The sequence below is a fragment of the Equus caballus genome, chromosome 1, assembly GCF_041296265.1.
Source record: "Equus caballus isolate H_3958 breed thoroughbred chromosome 1, TB-T2T, whole genome shotgun sequence".
NCBI classification, from domain to species: domain Eukaryota; kingdom Metazoa; phylum Chordata; class Mammalia; order Perissodactyla; family Equidae; genus Equus; species Equus caballus.
The window spans coordinates 159,574,220-159,597,009 of record NC_091684.1 but is presented as its reverse complement, the minus strand read 5'-3'; the positions used below and the strand labels follow the sequence as shown (position 1 = coordinate 159,597,009).

At 38.6% G+C, this 22,790-nt stretch overlaps 1 protein-coding gene across 3 annotated transcripts in view; it reads left to right on the top strand.

Annotated features, from left to right (window-relative positions):
* The window catches only part of GANC (glucosidase alpha, neutral C), a 74,708-nt gene that overhangs the window by 46,974 nt on the left and 4,944 nt on the right, over positions 1–22,790 (top strand). For 2 of the 3 annotated variants that reach the window (XM_023619222.2, XM_023619234.2), the window contains exons 14-22: positions 1,170–1,313; positions 2,433–2,529; positions 6,067–6,168; positions 7,300–7,543; positions 8,961–9,025; positions 10,702–10,778; positions 14,332–14,406; positions 16,884–16,997; positions 18,234–18,346. In XM_023619222.2, the coding sequence (XP_023474990.1) occupies positions 1,170–1,313; positions 2,433–2,529; positions 6,067–6,168; positions 7,300–7,543; positions 8,961–9,025; positions 10,702–10,778; positions 14,332–14,406; positions 16,884–16,997; positions 18,234–18,346 (1,031 nt within the window). Of the gene's footprint in view, positions 1–1,169; positions 1,348–2,432; positions 2,530–6,066; positions 6,169–7,299; positions 7,544–8,960; positions 9,026–10,701; positions 10,779–14,331; positions 14,407–16,883; positions 16,998–18,233; positions 18,347–22,790 lie in introns of all 3 variants that reach the window. The other variant, XR_011427230.1, reaches the window with a different exon arrangement.

Sequence of the window (22,790 nt, the reverse complement as noted above, 5' to 3'; positions counted from 1 at the left end):
TGTACCCAAGATTTGAACTCAGTTCTGTCTGTCTCCCAAACCTAGCTCTTAATCACTAACTCTAGTTTCTGAGCATCATATATTAGGACACAGAAAACACGTTGGAGCTAGGTAAACAACATCTGGCCAAATCTGGCCATGCTCGTTCATTTCCCTATCGTCTATGGCTGTTTTCACACTACTGTAGCAGAGTTGAATTATGGAAAGAGAGGCCTTACGGCCTGCAAAGTTGAAAATATTTACTGTCTTGCCCTTTTCAGAAAAAGTTTGCCAACCCCTCCCTTAAAGGATGCTAAAGAAGGACAAAGTAGTTAAATATTTGGAAACCATATAGCCTTGTTCATTGAAGTATACACGTTTAGAAATAGTTGAAGGTAAGGAGTCAAAAGAAAATGTAAACCCCTCCAGCCATTTGAAAGACTGTCACGTGGGTGAGGCATTAGAGTATTCTGTGGTATCCCAGAAGGCAAGCTAGGCCCTGCGAGAGGATGTTACAAGGAGCAGGACTTTCCGAAAATAATGGAATGGGCTGCCTGAGGGACTCCCTGTCATTGTAGCTATTGAGTCAAAGGCCGAGAGACCAGGGAGTCTATAAAGGGATTGTAACACCCTGTTAGCCAGATGACTCAGCTGCCCCTTCCCACTCAACATTGAACATTTCTGTGTAGAACACAAACTATAGATCCTGCTAACAAACAGGTATCTTAGCTGTCAGATCCTTCAGAGTATTAGAGGGAAGGCAGAATCTTATCACAGACGGCTGTAATTGCCCTTAGTTAAGAGATGGAGCAAATGATAGATGATATGAAGCCTAATTGTGAATATTCACAACCCTCTCTGTAGGGGTTTTCCAGGGTACGTCCCGGCGTGGACTTGCTGGGCAATATGTATTTCACAGACAATGCAGCACAGCATTCTTTCATTCATCAACAAATACTTATTGAGAACCTTCTGCAGTTCTAGTACTGTTCTAGGTGTTAAGGATTTGTCAGTGAACAGAATAGACAAAATTCCCTGCCTGTGGAGCTTTTATTGTAGCAGATGATTTAGCATAGATGATAAACATAATAAATAAGTAAATTAAATGGAGTAGGAAAGAGGAATAGGGGCACTATCATATTAGTATCGTCACTGTAGGAGTATTATCATGACCAAGATTTGTTTCCTAGGGATCTACTGACATCCTCTACATATGGAATGACATGAATGAACCCTCTGTCTTTAGAGGGCCAGAGCTAACTATGCAGAAGAATGCTATTCATCATGGCAACTGGGAGCACAGAGAACTACACAACATCTATGGTTTTTATCATGTAAGACATCCAAAAAGAAGCCAACTGGACCCAGGTGCCCTGCCTTTTGGGCTGAAAGTCATTTGCTTTATAATAGCTATACTGTACTGTTCATTTCTCTTTATGTGTCTTTTCTAATAACTGCAATGATTCTTATCAGGTTGTAGCGGTATAAAACTTATTATTTCTCCCTTTGCTTCTTTTCCTTCTATGATGAACTTGAATTTTAAGGATATTGTGAGATTAATGATAACATAGAAACATCTTCCTTGCCAGGAGCCATTCGTACATGGCACTGAATACTGCCTCAGACTTTTAATGAAGTAGGCAGTGTATAAATAATAAACAAAGGAAATTAAAACAAATGTTTTGAAATTTCACAAATGCCTAAATACAGCAAGTCTTACATTCATACCAAAGGAGTAAGATCGAGAGCACAGATATACCATTTCAATAAATGTACTTTTTAAATGTAGAAAGCCTTCCTTAACTACTTAACCTTCTCAGTAGAAGGTGGTAGAATTGTTTTCCATTTGCCAGTCACATCCAAAAGACTTGGCAGTCAGTTACCCTAATTTATATCCATGGCTCTTTGTTATTTTCAGAATGGAACTGTGTTTCTATGGCCCTCCCACCAATTGGTATTTCCCGGTGGGAGCTGCTGGCTAGATATAGCCCAGTTTTCAGATAGTATGTGTTTACTTCTCTAACAGCCTCTTGCTATAACTGCAAAACACTTTAGAGAATTTTTGTTTGTAGACCAGGGCCAGTCACTTAACCTCTCTGAATCTCAGCTTTTCTCATCAATGAAACCTATCCATCTCAGAGGCTGTTGTATAGATTATAAGAGAAAAATCTCACAAAATGCCTAGTAATAGTAAGCACCAAATAACTGCTAGCTTATTATTTACCATTATTTCATTGCTATTTTAATCAGAGAAATTTTTCCACTCTTTTAAGAGGGGAGTTTAGAGTAGTTTCATTACATCATGAAAATTATTTGAGGATTTATTTTAATATTTTCCCTTTCACATTTGCACCTACTATTTACTTTTTGCATGTTAAATAGCTTATTGGGGATGTCTGCACAATGCCCTAATCCAATCATTTCTTTGAAATTTTTCTCCTTTGCCTTTGTAGCAAATGGCTACTGCAGAAGGACTAATACAACGATCAAAAGGGAAGGAGAGACCCTTTGTTCTTACACGTTCTTTCTTTGCTGGATCACAAAAGTATGGTAAGGAATGGCTTATATGATCAGACTTAAAAACACAAGTTAGCAACCTGTCTTTCTGACCATTTATGGTATATGGTGCTACTGTGTTGATGCATTCCTTTTCAGTAGCTGGTGGGCATGCCCTAGATTGTAGAGAGTGATGTGCCCTGAAGTATGCATTTTGTCCTATGAGAAAGAATAAACCAATAAAAAGTTTAGTTACTTGTTTCCCACTGAAGGCATGGCCACTTAGTTGAGAAAATGACTTCAGAATATCTCAGTTTGCTGTGATGGTCATCTCTGATCCCGCCTCTTTGATTGATTAAAACCAGGGAAAATATACTTCTCACACATTCCTTCAAACACCTGTTCCACTTAGCCATATGACTTAAAATAGACCTGGCTGTTACTTGTGGTCAGGGTCATCTATAACTGGATCCAGTTTAGTAGCTACTGCAGATCTAGTTCAACTTAACCACCTTGTGGCAGGAAGGCTATTTTAAGTCTCCTGGCCTTGAATAAATAACTGGGAGCTTAGATCCCCATTTGAAGAATCTAGCCTGTACTACACCACAGATGATATTGGGCCTCCTACTTCACCCCTGAAAACCAGCCCCCGTGGTACTCCAGAAAAGGCCAAAATATTGTTATCTCAGGCAAAGATTGTATGGAGATGCTCACCACAGCATTAGTCCTTGAAACCAAAAGGAAGGAAAATCCAAATATGTAGCAATAAGGAAATAGTTATAGAAGTATGATGTATCCATATGATAGACTATAATAAGGCTGTTTAAAATAGTGCCTTAATTGCATGAGAAAATGTTTGTAACATCATGATAAACAGATTTAAATAAAGCAAAATGCCTAAATGTTTATATATTATCCCAATTTTGTTAAAAAATAAATATACATATGTAGGTAATAATGGAAATCAATAAGTATAGTACCTTGGTGCTTATGAGTGATTTTAATTTTCTTCTTTTTACCTATCTCTGTTTTCCAAATTCTCTGTGAGTATCATTTTTAATCACTAAAAAATGTAAAGTATTTTTTAATGAAAGCATTTATAAGCAGCAGTTAAAAAAAAGATAACAGAAGATATGCATGCTAAGTAACCTTTGATTACTTAAGTATTGGCCCACTGCCTAGTCTTCAAGGCTCTGTGTGAAACTGTCGGCTTTGCCCCCAGTGCGGCGAGTGAGGCATTACAGAGAACACTATTGTGTTAAGTCCTGTGCTGAGATCAGTAGTCAGAATCTCTGACTAAACAACCATATGAGACACGAAAATATCTGCATGTTTACAGGAACCTTCTTTCTTGATGAGAATGTTGTCATGTCGATTTCAAAATCATTATGTGGATATATACATATCTCATTTGAAGCCAAGGGGAAATTTTTAGAGTACTGTTTAAAAAGAACAGTTTCTTGAAAATATTTTTCTTTGCTGGCCATAGGACAGCCTAAAATTTCTATGGAAGATTAAAACAAAAATAACTACCAAACCTGTTTTGGTAGGAGATAGACAAAAATGCTTCAGGAATAATCAAGATTTAGTAAAATGAGACTTTTATGGGTCTCTTTAGTGGCATATAGTCTATCTTCACAAACTCTTGTCAGCTGTACAGAGAACAAGAGCACTGGCTTTGAGGCTCAAATCCTGCCTCTACAACTTAGTAACTGGATGACTCTGAGTACATTATAATAGCCACTGTTTGCCGTGTTTCCTTCCTCTGTAAAATGAGGTTAAATAGTGGTTACCTGATAGGGTTGTTGTGATGAGTAAGTGGGCTAATACAAGCAAAGCAGCATAACACCTGGGTCAGTAAAGGCCTGTTAAATGTTAGCTATTGCTATTGCTCCTGCTTTTATGGCGTCCCTAGAGGGTCTGTGCCATTGCTCTCAAATTATAGAGCGATTTTTCAAGGGGGGGAATAGGCAGTAGATCAATGGGATAAAATAGAGAATCCACAGAGAGTCCAACAGATATGTGGTCAATTAATTAGCAACAAAGTTGCCAAGACAATTCAATGGAGAAAGGAGTTTTTTCAATAAATGGTGCTGGAACAGTGGGTATCTATGTGGGGAGGAAAAAAACCCTCGACCCTTACCAAACAGTATACACAAAAAGTAACCCAAAATGAAATATAGCCCTAAATTATAAATGCTGAAACAAACACAAAACTTCTAGAAGAAAACATAGAAAATCTTTGTGACTTTAAGATAGGCAAAGATTTCTTGGATAGAGCACAAAAAGCATGAACCATAAAAGAAAATGCTAAATTGGACTTCATCAAAATTAAAAACTTCTATCCTTTCAAAAATATTGTTAAAAAAATGAAAGTCAAGCCACAGAGAGAAAATATTTGTAATATACATATATATCTGTCAAAGGACTTGTATCCAGAATACCTAAAGAACTTTTACAATTAAATAATAAAAAGACAACCTACTTTGAAAAATGAGCAAAAGATTTGAATAGACACTTTACAAAAGAAGACATATGAATGATCGATAAACACGTGAAAAGATGCTCCAGATCATTAGTCATTAGGGAAATACAAATTAAAACCACAGAGAGACACCACTACACACCCGTTAGAGTGGCTAGAATTAAAAAGACTGACACCATCAAGTGTTGACAAGGATGTAGAACAACTGAAACTCCCGTTTATTGAGAATGTGAAAGTGGTACAAACACTTTGCTAAACAGTTTGAAATTTTCTTCAAGTATTCAACATACGCTGAACATAGACCCAGCAATTCCACTCCCAGGTATTTACCCAAGACAAATGAAAACATATGTCACACAAAGATTTGTACACAAATGTTTATGGCAGCTTCATTCATAATAGCCAAAACTTGGAAAGAATCCAAATGTCCATCGATAGGTAGGTGGATAAATAACTTGTGATATAGCCATACTATGGAGTACTACTCAGCAAATAAAAAGGAGGAAACAACAATATTATGCTGAGTGAAAAAAGAACACAAAATAGAACATTTTAGAACACAAAATAGTATATATTATGTTTCCATTTATGTGAAATTCTAGAAAAGACTAATTTATAGTCATAGAAATCAAATCAATGGTTGGGTAAAGTGGGGGGTTATTGACTACAAAGAAGCCCACGTGAACTTTTGCAGTAATGGAAATGTTCTCTTCCCTGCTTATGGTGCTGGTTACATGGGCATATACATTTTTCGAAACTCATCAAACTCTTCACTTCAAATAGGTACATTTATTGTATGTAAATTGTATCTCAGTAACGTTGATTTTTAAAAAATCTTCCTTCTAAACTTAGACTTGTTATACTTCAAATAGAAGTGCAATTTCAGAATATCTTCACAAAATGTTTTGTGGATTTTAACAACTTTTTCACATTAGAAAATTAATATATTTTCATTGTAGAAAATCAGAATTTGTATGTTTTAAGGTAAGAAAGAAAGGTTTTCCTTTATAGTAATTTGTCTATTACAAATAAGGAATCTGAATATGAAATTGAGTGCATGGGCTGATTTTTTTTTTTTTTTAATATTTTGTTACTGGTGACCAAAGGTGCTGTGTGGACAGGCGACAACACAGCAGAATGGAGTTACCTGAAAATTTCTATCCCTATGTTGCTCACTCTCAGTGTCACTGGGATCTCTTTTTGTGGAGGTAAGGTGATATGCTCAGGCTTGACGTGAGAGGAAATAAAAAGTGTGGATGCTTTCGTCAAAACTGGTCACAAATCCCTTCTCATTGGCTGTTTTGGGCGGGGATAAACGTGGGAACGAGAAAATGAGTAAAGTGAAGGAGGACAGATTAGAGAGGAGAGTGAAAGGGACGCTTCAGAGCTGTTGTGTCTTCTCTGAACTGAGGACATGAAATAAAGTCATCAGAAGTGGAGCCAGAGTGCTTCTTTCCCTCCTCTCTCTGCTACCTCAGTAGATGCTCTTGATAACCACGTGTCTTCCTGAAACATACCTTTTCTTCTTGAAAGTGAGAAAAATGGGAAGAACTACAAAGAATTTAGCAAATCAGAAATCAGCCTTACAGAAATCTTTTTTACTCAGCAGGTTTAAAATTCTGTGATATATTTTAACTGTTGAAAGAAAAAAAAAGATATGCTCTTGGGAGAGATAAATTTAGTTAAAATTAGATTCTCTGATGGGCTGCCTTCCCCGAATCCTCATAATTCTCTGCTCTGAGCGCTCTCAGTGTGGAAGGTGCTCAGCGTGTACAGTTCAGCTGCTCCTTGTTTTCTGAAGGAGTAGAAGCAACTTAATCTCACTTTGTGATAGATGTGATTTTTATGGCATTGGTCCAAATACAACACAGAGAATATGTATCCTGCTTAAAGGCTAGGCGTGAAATCCTACCTAAACTTCTGAGTATCTGTTTGTCTTTAGTTCTTTCTGTAATTTTTATCTTGCTTCAGATGTTGGTTTCAAAGGAAATCAATTGCCAACCCGCCACCCCACCCCTAAACACAGACTCACTGAATCAGGCAGACATTTTGCAATTTCTAGGTTACCTGGGTTCAAAAACATACAGAAATGTTGACCTTGCAGTGAAACCTCTGACCTTTTGACAAGAAAAGAATGTTCAGAGAGTGTATTGTCAGATCCAAGAGGCTGAGTTTTTTAGTATGTGCTCCCTAATTTGAGGCCACAGTTTTATCCTGTCATTTTGAGTGCACAGACAGCACCTTTCTCCTGTCAGTCTTCAAGGCCTTATTTGACCTGTGTGCATAATTTGTTAGAAGCCTGGTTGCCTCACTCGGTCTTTCTGTGACTGACTCATCAGCTGATGTAGGCGGCTTCATCGGGAACCCAGACGCAGAGCTGCTAGTGCGTTGGTACCAGGCCGGAGCCTACCAGCCCTTCTTCCGTGGCCACGCCACTATGGACACCAAGCGACGGGAACCGTGGCTCTTCGGAGAGGAACACACCCGGCTCATCCGAGAAGCCATCAGACAGCGCTACACCCTCCTACCCTATTGGTATTCTCTGTTCTACCGTGCACACGTTGCTTCTGAACCCGTCATGAGGTAAATACGCTTCACCAGTCAGAGGCCCCAGCAACCGGTCTATGTCTATACCAGAAGATCCCCTCAGCCCCTGGGGAATGAGTAATTACACAATGATTTCAAAAGAAAAGGTGAAGAAGAGTCAGTCAGCTTATTGAGCACCAACTGTGAGCAGTCAGGCAGTGGAGATCACAGAAGATAGAAGCTAGATCCCCTGCTACTTTGTGATTCAAGAGTTAATACTTGATAGGAGACAGAAATAGAGATTTTTCAAAGAAAAAGGAAACGACTTTCTAACTGAATTCATTCAGTACTGAACCCACAAGCATCCTCTCATGAAGAACAACATATTCTGCCATCTTAGGCTCTATCTTACCCTTAGGGCTAACCCATTCCAGGCTTGAGGTGAACAGTTTTTCTGGTGTGTAAATTATATTCAGATTCTATTTTGATGGCAGGACATGAAGAACCAATTTTCTAGGTTAGAGAACGATACACCAAGTACACACGTAGTATGCCAAGACTTCTAGATCAGCACTTGCTACTCCTGGCTCAGATCAGAATCCCCTGGGGAGCTTTTTAAAAATCCAGATTCCAAGGCCACACCTCCAATCCTACTGGGATCTCCTCGAGTAGGTCCCGGGGATCTATGCTTGTTAGAAATCTCCCTGTTGATTCTAGACATCAGCCAGGTTTAGAGACCTCTGTTACTATTTAGTAGGAAAGGAATATATTATTACAAAGGCTAGTGATTAAGCTAAAAATAAGTTTCTCTTATTAAAAAGTATCTTTTCCTCATGAAATTGAAAAAAATTATGAGAACCAGTTGATATCCAGACACATATTGAAAGTTTTATTATTTTTATAAGCCCCAATACCTCCTAGATAGTTGTGTACAACAATAACAATAAAACAAACAAAAAACCACACAACAGTTTCTCAACCCTCCAAAAATGTTGCCAGCTTGAAAACAAGAAAACCCTTTTTTTTTTTTCATTTAAATAGGTAATGATAAAGGATGCATGAAAGGCAGTGACAGCATGAAATGGCATAGATTTCATATCATTGTAAAATATGGTTTTACAAACATTTAATTTGTTTTACACCAAATGTGTTAGGCATTTGGAGTTGCACAACACTCTGATTCTGCCTGTCAGAGTAGTAGTGCTCAGCAATCAGAAGGACAAATTGCAGGTACCAGAATTCGCAATCTCTCATTGGAAGATTTAAGCTAGTAGATAGCTCTTTCACATAAGAAAAATATTTAATAATCATAGCAATTGCTCATGAAATCTTGAATCATGTGAAAAGAATCTTGGCTCTTTGGCTTTTTCCAGTTTCCTTTGAATAGTTATAAAACCGAAAATTTAAGTGATGGAATTGTAATAATAAAACACTTAATGATGTTGAAGTCAAGAATTTTTTTTTCTTTCCTCAGGCCTCTGTGGATAGAGTTCCCTGATGCATTAGAGGCTTTTGGTGTGGAAGATGAGTACATGCTAGGTGAGCATTTCTTGATTAATTATAGGTACAATAAATACTGTAATTATGTTTTTGTTACATTTCCTAGTGTAAGAGCACTAAAAAATCTCTAATCTCAAGAAAGCCAAAAAATAAAAGAGGGGCTGGCCCCGTGGCCAAGTGGTTAAGTTTGTGCGCGCTCCGCTTCAGCAGCCCAGGGTTTTCCCGGTTTGAATCCTGGGCGCAGACATGGCACCGCTCATCAGGCCATGTTGAGGCAGCATGCCACATGCCACAACTAGAAGGACCCACAACTAAAAATACACAACTATGTACCAGGGGGCTTTGGGAGAAAAAGGAGAAATAAAATCTTTAAAAAAAAAAGTTTACTCTTTAAAAAAAATTTTTTTAATAAATAAAAATAAAAGAAATTCTATCACCAGGATTTTTAGTGTATTAGTGGGATCATAGCTGTATTCTATAGTTGTCGTGTAGCACTTCTCATAATATTGTTAACTTTATATAAATCCATTCTATTTGTGGATACAATCTGGGATTCTTGTTCTGGGTCCACTCCTAAGCCTTATATCGCTACAGGGCAGGGAAGTAGAAAAAAGACCAGATGGTTATAGTAAAGACCCAGAAGAGCTTATTTCATATGAAAAACAGGATTTTGTTTTTTGTTGTTGGCCTCTTCTTTAACAAGTTAACCACCAAATCCAGAACATGGAAGTTTATCATCTTGGGTGTAGGGCTCAAGAAACCAGGCTCCACAGAGAGTTGCCCAAAAGGTGAATCCTGTGTCTAAAGAGGAGAAAATATAAAATGTAAAAAAGCTAGCTCTTCAGGTCTCCACTCATCCTTAGGTCTCAGTTTAAATAGCTACTTCTTTGGAGAAAATGTCCCTGACCAGAATTTCTTCCTAATACCTAATTCCACCTACCATAGTCAAATTCAATCCTTCTTATTAAATAACTTTCATTCCATTTTGTACTTTTGCCTTTTTTGGTATTTGTCTTAACTCTAATTAATTTGTAATTACTTGTTTAATGTCTGTCTTTACTGACTGTGAACCCCATAAGGGCTAGCACCATGTCTGTCTTATTTGCCACTATATTCCCAAAGACTAGCACAGTGCCTGGCACTCAGTAGGAATTCTATAAATATTTGTTGAATGAAAGAGTGAATTCATAAATGAATGAATTTTACATACATGTGATGTCAAGGTCAAAACAAAATTAATTAATCCAGATTGCCTTTAAGAGAATTACAGCTTTCCCCATGATAACTGCCCAAAGGAGGAGGATCTGAGCATCCACGCTGACCACACTTCTGGATAACAGTTGTAGGCTCATCGTCTTCAAAGTCACTTAGAGCAAATGGTGAAGCACTTGGAGAGGCACAATGGCGCTTTCAGACTACTGGAATACTAGCAGTCATGCACAAGATGAGACTGTAATAGACTGTGTCCGGGTCCCTCCCTATTATCCTAATATGCCATAAATGGACTCATGATAGGTAATAATACAGTGACCTCTTTGAGCACTTGTCTTCTTTCTAAATGCATCTCTCTGGTGAATCATTGGTTCAACTCACCAAGGTCTCTATCTTCAAGAAGTTCACAGTTGAGTAGTCTTTGAAACCACTCAATTAGAGGGGAAGGATGTTTTCAGACCTCTTATAATGATACTCAGCTTTATTTCTTCTCCGTTTTTCAGGAAGTGCTTTGTTGGTTCATCCAGTCACAGAACTGGAAGCCACTGTAGTTGATGTGTTTCTGCCAGGATCAAATGAGGTAAGAATAAATGACAGTCAGCCACGTATCTTATATGTCTCAGATCTCATCCCTTCATTCTGATGAATTAATCCATTAGCAAATAGATTTCTTCATCATGTAGTTGTGAAGACAGCCCAAATGACTGTAGCAACTGAAGATTCTTGTAAGTCATGACCACTGGCCTCAGAGGTCGAGAAACTTAATGGAAGAGCAGGGAGAAAGATGACTAGGTGATGACACTGAGGAGGATCAGAATGGTTCTTTATCCTCACATTTTGACTTGTGTAAGTGACTCCTTGTAAACACATTGAGGCTTTGGGTAGGAAGAAATCTTCATTCTACTATGAGGTATCAAACTCTGGAGGGAAACATAAGTTTGAAGAGACTTTGCTCTTTGGTTCTGGCTCTATCTGAATCCTGAGTTTTGGTACCAAAATCTGGCCTCCAGACACTCACCAAAGTGGGTAAAAAGTAACAACAGTGACTTTCCTCTGTGCCCCTCCAGCCTTCCTCTGCTCTTTTATTGGTTGTTGTCATTGATTATTATTACTTTTATGAAATATCTTCTTGGACCTGCTGGAGCCCAGGCCACTGAACCCAGGAAGGGCACACATAAGGGGTGGGAATAACCCATGGACTGCAGAGGAGAGAGCCATGGGTGATAAGAGCAGCCTCCAGAGACAGATCAAGAATATATCCAAAGGGGCCAGGAGAAGAGACAGGGCAGAATTTTGGGGCACCAGACCAGGGAAAGAGGGTATAGAGTGAAGAGCAGGAAGGAGACAGATCCTGGAGAAAGTCTTCGAGCACTGGAGCATCGCCACAGGCTTCAGCGGGCAGGGGGCAGAGCTGTGAAGGACCCTGAGCTGATGTGGGACTGCCATGTGAAGATATTCCTGAACTGTCAAGGCAAGTGGTGAGGTAGCTAAGCCAGGCCATGCTTGCTGCTCAGTGCCATCAAGCACTGCCTTGGCAACAGTGTGAAACCACATCCAGTGCCAGTGTTCGCCCTCCATCCAGCTTTATGTTTGGTTGTTGTATTCATTTCCTGAAGCTGCTGTAACAAATTACCACAAACTCGGTGGCTTAAAACAACAAAAATTTATTCTCTCACAGTTCTGGAGGCAGAAGTCTGAAATCAAGGTGTAAGCAGGGTTGGTTCCTTCTGGAGTCTCTGAAGGAGAATCTGTTCCATGCCTCTCTCCTAGCTTCTGGTGGCTGCCCGCAGTCCTTGGCGTTCCTTGGTTTGTAGCCGCATCACTCCAACATGCGCCTCCATCTTCACAATGCCTTCTCCTCAGTGTGTCTATGTCTCCCTCTGTCTCTTATAAGGACACTTGTGATGACATTTAGGGCCCACCTGGATAATCCCTGATAATGTTCTTATCTCAAGATCCTTAATTTAGTCAAATCTGTTACCATAGAAGGTAATATTCAGTCCTTCCAGGGATTTAGATGTGCATACATCTTTTTAAGGAGCCACCATTCAGCCCACTACGTTTGTCATTCTTGATATGACAATAACCAGGCTTTTCTCCAGAATGTTCATGAATTATGTTCTTTCCTCTTGGTTTCTCTGGTAATTTGTAGTTCTGAAGGTGAGGGCTCTTTATGAAGGTTCCCCTACCAAGTAGAAACCTGAGAAAAAGCTTACAAACAACAACAGCTAAACAAATTGTCCTGCGAAGCATTTCTCCTGAGAGTTTCTCAAGTTGATTCTAACAAAGCAGTAGGCTCCCATTAAAAGGAACTAGCTCCCTTTCCAACTTAGCCATAAATTTTTGTTAATGACCTGTCATCAGTGCAAGCACATTTTCATGACTATAAAACATACTCCTTCAGCACTGTTTCCCAGAACAGTCTGTGATTGTTTCTCTCACTGTATCTTCACAAACCCTGGGTAGAAGATCCAAGCCGTTTCTTTCCAGACCTTTATCTCGCTGGCTAGTACCACATTGCACTGTGCAAGGGGGCTATCTAAAGTCACTGTCACTCTTCCCCATATTTCTGTATGGCCCATTCCCTCTCCTTCAGGTCTTTGCTTGAATATCTCCTTCTCAGTGAGGCCTTCTCTGACCATCTGTTTAAGGTTATGAACCATTCCCACTGCCCCGGTACTGTCCAGCCCTCCTTCACTCTTTATTTTTCTCCACAGAATGTGCCACCTTTAACATTTTATATACTTACTTATATGTTTTGTTTATTATCTGTCTCTCCCATTAGAATGTTAGCTTCTTGAGGTCAGTGATTTTTATCTATGTTCACTGCTGTATCCCTAGTATCTAGATGGGTTCCTGGCACATAGTAGGGCTTCAATAAGTACTTTCTGGGTGAGGGAGCTTGGTGACTGAGCTCTAGGTCTGATCTGCATGGTGTTTTGTACAGTTATACCCTCCCGAGGCTGGGGATCTTTGTATATGGTACCAGAGCACATACCCTATATCTCTCATTCTAATTAGTTCTGGAAATGGTAGGCAGGTAATCCCCAAATATTGTTTGAGTCAGTTTTTTACCTTTTATTCCCACCAGCTTTTTATCTAAAGCTACTGGAATTTGCCAAAGAAAGACATTACAAGAAAAGAAAGCTAAGACAATATCCCTCATCAACACAGACACAGAAATCCTTGACAAAACGTTAGCAAATTCAATCCAGCCAAGATAATCCATCATGACAAGGTGGGGTTGGTCCTGTTGAATTAGGAGGTCACTGTGGCTAACCAAAGTCAAGTCATAGGCCTCTCACATTCACTGCAGGACAGTGACAGACTCAACAGCCCAGCTATATAAAGGATGTAGTAATCCCAGGAGGTGAACTTGCAAAATAGACTCTGTGGTTGCCAGAAATTATACTGGGCTAGAAGAGAGAAACAGAAGTTTTTGTTCTCATGCTGTTTCTGATGGTATCTTTAGGATTTATCCCATGAAATTACTTTGTAGAACATTTTGGTACTTCAGCAACTAAACCCCATTGACAGGGATCCCAGATAGGAGTTTCAATCTCATCCTTGAATTGTACTCTGTTAAAAAATGATACTATAATAGTAATCCAAGTTTCCATTTGTTCTTCTCCAAGATCTGTGTCCTCTCTGACACTTTCCTTTTCTTCTGCCTCATTTGTAATTTATCTGCTTGCAGTATGCTTTTCTTCTTTATTGTTGTTTTTTTCTCTCTCCCATCATCTTTTTTTTTTACTACTAGATGCATTAAGTTTTGGTAAGCCAACTGGACTATGCAATCCATGAGGGCAGGAACTGTATCTTTCTGTTCACTCATGTGTACCCAGTAGTGCTGGGCACATGGTAGGTTGTTCAATAAATAACTTTTGGATGAATGGATGGACAGATGAATGGCCTTTTAGTCAACTTAATCCATCACAGTACTAGCTTAGTCCTTTGGGATCTTCTTAAAAGCATATGTTCTTCCTAACTTCTACTCAAGATTTTTTTAAAATTATGCTTATTTTGACTTTCTGGTTATTTGAGATCCAAGTAAATGGATATTTTACTGAATAATGAAATTGTGAGCAGAGTTGCTCATATACTCTTTTTCATTAGGGTCTGTTCCTTTTCAGGTCTGGTATGACTCTAAGACATTTACTCGTTGGGAAGGAGCATGTACTGTGAAGATCCCAGTAGACTTGGACACTGTAAGTTATTTTCAGACTGTTACTTTTACCTATTGTGCTATACTAATCTCCTTTGGCTGCCATAACAAAATATCATAGACCGGGTGGCTTATACAACAGAAATTTATTTTGTCACAGTTCTGGAGGCTAGAAGTCCCAGATCCAGGTACCAACCAATTTGGTTCCTGGTGAGGACCCTTCCTGGCGTATAGACAGCCACCTTCTTGCTGTGTCCTCACGCGGCAGAGGGCGAGAGTAGGCTCTCTTGTGCCTCTTCTTATAAGGACACTAATCCTATTGGATTAGAGCCCCACTCTTAGGATCTCATTTAACCTTAATTACCTCTGTAAAGGCCCTGTCTCCAAATACAGTCACGTAGTGGGCGGGGCTTCATCATAGGAATTTTGGAGGGACACAAGCATTCAGTCCATAACATATGCATTTGCACAACAGAAGCAAGGACGTTAGTGTTCTGCATAATAACACCTACGTAGAGAGAGAGAAAGTGGATTAGTGATCGCCTGGGGCTGGGGCAGGGAGAGGGTTTGGGGAGCCATGGGAGTGACTGTTAATGGGTACAGGGTTTCTTTTTGGGGCAATGAAGATGTTTTAAAATTGATTGTAATGGGGGCCAGCCCGGTGGCGCAGTGGTTAAGTTCACACGTTCCGCTTCTTGGTGGCCCGGGGTTTGCTGGTTTGGATCCTGGGTGCGGACATGGCACCACTTGACATGCCATGCTGTGGTAGGCGTCCACATATAAAGTAGAGGAAGATGGGCACGGATGTTAGCTCAGGGCCAGTCTTTTCAGCAAAAAGAGGAGGATTGGCAGTAGTTAGCTCAGGGCTAATCTTCCTCAAAAAAAAAATAAAATTGATTGTAATGATAGTTACATGATTCTGAGTATACTAAAAATCATTTAATTGTACACTTCAAATGGGTGAATTGTATGGCATGTAAATTACATCAATAAAGCTGTTAAAATGTGAGAAAAAGGAGTATAAAAATAATATACGCTCTGATTTCACAGTGTGAAACATCGAGGAAGAACAACTCTTCCCCATATGTTCACATTTGTACGTCTAAGAAAAGTAATAGCACTGAGAACAGAGAAGAAACATGGTGTTCACTACACAGGCCGTACAGAGTGTCCTTCTAGAGGGCCCAGTCGAAAGACCTGAGTCTTCATTGTGACCCTGGACCTCCATGTCTTAGGGAATGCTGTGAGTCACGGTGTTAGAATCAAGGGACCCGCCCACACTGAGTTTCCGAAGGGAAGTTTGTTCCTGCAACTGAATCACAACCACTGCCTCAAGCCCTGAGTAGTGCAAAGATTAGTAAATAGATATTGATGTTATTTTTTAGAATTGTCAGCAGCCATATGAACTCCGTTATAAAGAAAATGATTTCAGGTGTCAACTTTCAGATCCAGAAGAGACCTTAACATTTGTTTGCTATAATCGTTCGTGCTTACAAGTGAAGAAACTGAGGTTCAGAGAAGTTAAATTGCTTGTCCAGGGTTGTGGCTAGACTGTGGCAGAACTGAGACAAGCCCCCAGGTCAGCTGGACTCCCATTTCAGAGCCCATTCCATACTAACTTACTCCCTCATTCTTTGAGAGAGAAAAAAACGAAGAAGAAATCGGCTGACGAAGGTGGGGAGGTGGATGTTTCTTACCTCTGGCTGCCACCTGCAAGTCAAGCAGGAGGTGGACATCTTAACGACTCCACCCTCACCCCCAACCTCATTTATATTCTTGTACTCTTCTCCCTGCCTGCGCTTTACTCAGCGTGAAGTACTCAGAGCGAAGTTCGGCCCTCGTGGGATCCAGGGAGCTTCCTCACGGAGGAAAGCTACTGAGCGTTCCCTGCTGGGAATGCCATTCCAGAAGACCCATAGGTATGGGCTGTGCCTACATCCCTGTTGTTAGAGTCACTTAAAGTGCCCTTGGTGGCTTCTGTAACAGAAGTTTCACAGATTTACCCTCAGAATTGAGTCACTCATCCTGGTGATCCAGGGAAGCAGAGAGCAAGAAGGGTATAAGCTACACTGAATAGGTACAAAAGTCATCTCCCCCAAACCAACAAACTGCCGTCTTTTATATACACATGTACACACACATCTGGGCCTGTTTACACAGACAGAAAAATTCACTCTTTTAGCAAGGCCCTAGAAATAAACTTGTTTATTATAGTGACAGGAACATTAAAAATACAAAACAGGAAAGGCTACTGACAGGATAAGCAGAGTAGATAATAAATGGATGAAGGGTGAGAAGTTTCCCTAATAATTAAAAAGCAGACCCTTTTTTAGTGTTTGAAGTCTTTTCCTTTTAATGCCAGGGCCCCCATATTTGCCATCTCTGTGCTCACAAATTTATTTTGCCTTTGAATCTATACCTATAAAGAATGTGAGTCTTGTACAATGAAGTATTTTCAACTTCTAGTTTGAAATTGCATTATATGAATACTCCTTTCCTGAGAGTGTTGCTCTGTTACAGATACCAGTGTTTCAACGAGGTGGAAGTGTAGTGCCAATAAAGACAACTATAGGAAAGTCCACAGGCTGCATGACTGATTCCCCATATGGACTCCGGGTGGCTCTAAGCACTAAGGTATTTGGAAAATGTTACCTTTACACAGCTCACTTATTACTACTCTATCTCTTTACAGTGGTAGCCTTTTGAGGATGTGACTATATATAAAAGTGGTGAACCCCATCTGTGGATAGGTGCTTCTGATGTTTATCTAGAAATCAAAGTTTTGAATCATTTCTGAACCATTGTCCAGCTTGTCTGACTTTCCTGGAATTGTTCTTAAGGGACTCTGAGAACTAGAAATGATAGAAATTTCCTGTGGGGCATCCTGACCCTTGGTGTTCTAGCTTGGCACTGATTACCACTGGACCAAAAGCTCATTGGGCCACAGGCAGCCTGCCACATGGATTAGCCCTGAAACTCCATCTCCTGTAAAAGGCTACTTTGTCTATGCAACATTTTAGGGACACCATCCCCAAACAATGACTTCTGTTCTCATCAAATGGCTCAAACAACTAAAATCTCCTCAGGGAAAGCCTGGAAGGATCCAGAATTGATCTGTCCTTTTGAAAAGATCTTTTGAGCCAGTGAGGCCCATTGCAGATTCCTCTGCTATCCATTTGCCCAAATACAGCACCAAACACAAATTCTGACTCTCATGCAAATATTATAAAATAATTAAGCTTTCTTTTTCTTACATCTTTCTTTTCCATCTGTTTCACTTACACATGTCGTCTTGAGCCACACTATGGGCCTGGGGCCCATGAGAGGCCACGGAAGAAGTACAAGAGACTCGAGATCCATAGCACGTCAAGCACTGTCGATAACAGTAAACTGCCATATGGAGTGCTGTGACATTGTCTGACTCGCAAAAGGGGTCCTCCTAAAAGGAAGTAGGAACTACACACCTTTCTCTAGATGAAGGGTCTTCTAAAGATAGTTGATCTCATCCATCAAATACTAATTTTTTTTAACTTCAGTTTCATTCTGTGAACTTTTCTTGACCTGTTGTCACGTTGTAGGATAGTATTTTCAGGAAAGCCACCTATGCCACCGAACATACTTCATAGTTAAAATTTCTTTCAAAATGGCCTCTTTGTGCTCCTCTTATGTGACTTCTTTATTCATATTATTTCACTAATGGGTATCAAATGTATATATTTGCACAACTACTTTGTACAGCTTGACTATTAAACTATTGTTTAACATAATTTTTCACAACTTTTTAATCTATTATTTCCCTTTAGGAAGTGTCTTTCTTTTCCTAGAAAGCTATTATATAAGCACACTCTCTATCTGTGATTTATTCTCCAGGGTTCTGCCGTGGGTGAATTCTATCTTGATGATGGCCATTCATTCCAATACGTCCACCAGAAGCAATTCTTGCACAGGAAGTTTTCATTCTGTTCAGGTGTTTTGATCAACAGGTAATGTGTGCTTTCTTAAATAAATTATGCTATCCTTTTGTTATCCTCAAATGCACAGCTGACATTTTAAGGTCTTCTTTTAAAAAATTAATGCTAAATGTCATTTGTGGAGTATTTTTCTTTTCTTTTTTTTCCAGCTTCATTAAGGTGTAATTAACAAATAAAATGAAAATTTATTTAAAGTGTACAATGTGATGATTTAATATACACATACATTGTAAAAGGATTCCCACCAAGTTAGTTAACACATCCTTTGCCTTACATATTTACCTTTTTTTTATTGGAGAGAATACTTAAGTTCTACTCTCTTGGCCAATTTCAATTATACAGTATGTATTATCAGCTATAGTCACCATGTTATACATTAGATCCTCAGACCTTATTCATTTTATAACTGAAAGTTTGTACCTTTATACCAGCGTCTCCCCATTTCTCCCACCCACTAGCCCCTGGCAACCATCATTCTACAATCTGTTTCTGTGAGTTCAACCTTTTTTTTTTTTAACATTCCATATATAAATGATGCCATGCAGTATTTGTCTTTCTCTTTCTGGTTTATTTCACTTAGCACAATACCCTCCAGATTCATTCATGTTGTCACAAATGGCAGGATATCCATCTTTTTTAAGGCTGAAAAATATTCCATTGTATATATATCCCACGTCTTCTTCATCCATTCATCCCTTGACAGACACTTAGATTGTTTCCATATCTTGGCTATTGTGAATAATGCTGCAATGGACATGGGGGTGCAAACATCTCTCCGAGACAGTATTTCCTTCAGATATATACCCAGAGGTGGGATTCCTGGATTATATGGTAGTTCTTTTTTTTTTTTGGAGGAAGAGTAGCCCTGAGCTAACATGCACTGCCAATCTTCCTCTTTTTGCTTGAGGAAGATTGGCCCTGAGCTAACATGCATGCCCATCTTCCTCTATTTATACATGGGACTCCTGCCACAGCATGGCTTGACAAGCGGTGCTAGGTCCATGCCTGGGATCCGAACTGGCGAACCCCAGGCTGCCAAAGCAGAGCATACAAACCTAACCACTATGCCACCAGGCCGGTCCCTATATAGTAGTTCTATTTTTAATTTTTCAAGGAACCTCCATACTGTTTTCCTTAGTGGTTATACCAGTTTACACTCCCACCAACAGTGTACAAGGATTCTGTCTTCTTCACATTCTCACCAGCATTTGTTATCTCTTCTCTTTTTGATAATAGACATCCTAACAGATGTCAGAGGATATCTCATCATGATTTTGATTTGCATTTCCCTGAGGATTAGTGATGTTGAACACCCTTTCATGTACCTGTAGACTATTTGTATGTCTTCTTTGGAAAAATGTCTATTCAGGTCCTTTGTCCATTTTCTAATTGAGTTATTAGTTTTTTTGCTATTGAGTTATATGAGTTCCCTGTATATTTTAGACATTAACTCCTTATCAGATATGTGGTTACAGATATTTTCTCTCATTCCATAGGTTGCCTTTTCATTTTGTTATTGATTTCCTTTGCTGTGCAGAAGCTTTTTAGTTTGATGTAGCCCCACTTGTTTATTTTTGCTTTTGTTGCCTTTGCTTTGGTGTCAAATCCAAAACAATCGTTGCCAAGACCAATGTTAAGGACCTTACCCTTATGTTTTCTTTTAGGAGTTTTATGGTTTCAGGACTTATGTTCAAATCTTTAATCCATTTTGAGTTGATTTTTGTGTGTGGTGTAAGATAAGGGTCCAGTTTCATTCTTTTGCATGTGGACGTCCAGTTTTCCCAAAACCATTTATTGAAGAGACTTTCCTTTCCCCATTTTATAATTTTGGCTCCTTTGTCAAAAATTAATTGACCATATATGCCTGGGTTTATTTGTGGGCTCTCTGTTCTGTTCCACAGATCTCTGTGTCTATTTTTATGCCAATACCATATAGTTTTGATTACTTTAGCTTTGTAATATAGTTTGAAATCAGGAATTGTGATGCCTCCAGCTTTGTTCTTTTTCAAGATTGCTTTAGCTATTTGGGGTCTTTTGTGGTTCCATATGAATTTTAGAATTTTTTTTCAACTTTCGTGAAAAATGCCTTTGGAATTTTGATAGGGATTTCATTGAATCTGTAGAAAGGCTTTGTAGCATGGACATTTTAACAATATTAATTCTTCCAACCATGAACACAGAATATCTTTCCATTTGTTTGAATCTGCTTCAATGTCTTTCATCAATGTCTTATAGTTTTCAGTTTTTAGATCTTTCACCTTCTTGGTTAAATTCGTTCCTGAGTATTTTATTCTTTTTGATGTTATTGTAAATGGGACTGTTTTCTTAATTTCTCTTTCCACCAGTTTCATTGTTAATGAATAGATATGCAACTATTTTTATATATTGATTTTGTATCCTTCAACTTTACTGAATTCATTTATTCTAACAGTTCTAACAGTTTTTTCATGGACTCTTTAAGGTTTTCTATATATAATATCATATCCTCTACAAATAGAAACAATTCTACTACTTTCTTTGCAACTTGGATGCTTTTTATTTCTTTTTCTTGCCTGATTGTTCTGGCTAGGATGTCCAGTACTATGTTGAATAAAAGTGGTGTGAGCAAGCATTCTTGTCTTAACAAGAGAAAAGCTGAGATGTTGACTCTAATGTTAGCTGTGGGCTTGTAATATACGGACTTTATTATGTTGAGGTATGTTCCTTCTGTACCCAATTTGTTAAGAGTTTTTGTCATGAAAGGATGTTGAATTTTGTCACTTTTTCTGCATCTATTAAGTTGATCATATGATTTTTATCCCTCCTTTTATTAATGTGCTATATTACATTTATTCATTTGCATATGTTGAACCATCTCAGCATCCCAGGAATAAATCCGACTTGGTCATGGTGTATGATCCTTTTAATGATCTGTTGAATTCAGTTTGCTAATATTTGGTTGAGGATTTTTGCATCTGTGTTCATAAGGATATGGACCTGTAATTTTCTTTTCTTATAGTGTCCTTGCTGACCTTGGTCTCAGGGTAATACTGGTCTCATAAAATGAGTTTGGAAGTGTTCGCTCCTCTTCTGGTTTTTTGGAAGAGTTTGAAAAGGATTGGTATTAATCCTTTAAATATTTTGTAGAATTCACCAGTGAAGCCATGTGGTCCAGACTTTTCTTTTTTGGGAGGTTTTTGATTACTGATTCAATCTCCTTACTAAGTAATTGGTCTGTTCAGATTTTCTGTTTCTTCCTGATTCAGTATTGGTAGGTTGTATATTTCTAGTAATGTATTCGTTTCTTCTAGCTTATCCAATTTGTTGGTATATAATTGTTAATAGTAGTTTCTTATGATCCTTAGTATTTCTTTGGTGTCAAATGTTATGTCTCCTCTTTCATTTCTGATTTTATTTATTTGAGTCCTCTCTCTTTTTTTTCTTGGTAAGTCTAAAGGTTTGTATATTTTGTTTATCTTTTCAAAAACCACCTTTTGATTTCATTGATCTTTTCTATTGTCTTTTTAGTTTCTACTTCATTTATTTCCACTCTGATCTTTGTTATTTCCTCCTTCCTCCTGCTTAACTTCAGGCGTCATTTGTTCTTCTTTTTCTCCTTCGTTGAGGTGTTAAGTTAGGTTGTTTATTTAAGATCTCTCTTTTTTCTTAATGTAGGCATTTATTGCCTTAAAGTTTCCTGTTAGAGCTGCTCTTGCTGTAGCCCGTAAGTTTTGGTATGTTGTGTTTCCATTTTCATTTGTCTCAAGATATTTTATTTCTCTTTTGATTTCTTCTTTAACCCATTGATTGTTCAGGAACTTATAATTTAATCTCCACATATTTTTGAATTTTCCAGTTTTCTTCTTCTAATTGATTTCTACTATCATTACCATTATGGTCAGAAAAGATGCTTGATATAATTTCAGTCTTCTTAAATTTGTTAAGAATTGTTTTTTGGCCTAACATATGATCTGTCCTGGAGAATGTTCCATGTGTGCTTGAGAAAAATGTGTATTCTGCTGCTACTGAATGGAATGTTCTGTATATATCTGTTAGGTCCATGTGGTCTAATATATAGTTTAAGTCCAACATTTATTGATTTCCTGTCTAGATGATCTATCCATTGTTGAAAGTGGGGTATTGAAATCCACTACTATTATTGTATTGCTGTCTATATCTCCCTTCATATCTGTTAATATTTGCCTTATACATTTGAGTGCTCCAATGTTGGGTGCATAAATATTTACAAATGTTGTCACCTTTTAATGAATTGACCCCATTATCATTATATAATGACCTTCATTGTCTCTTATTACATTCTTTGGCAGAAAGTCTGTTTTGTCTGATATAAATATAGCTCTCTCTGCTTTCTTTTGGTTTCCACTTGCATGGAATATCTTTTTCCATCCCTTCACTTTCAGTCTGCATGTGTCCTTAAAGCTGAAGTGAGGGGGCTGGCCCCATGGCTGAGTGGTTA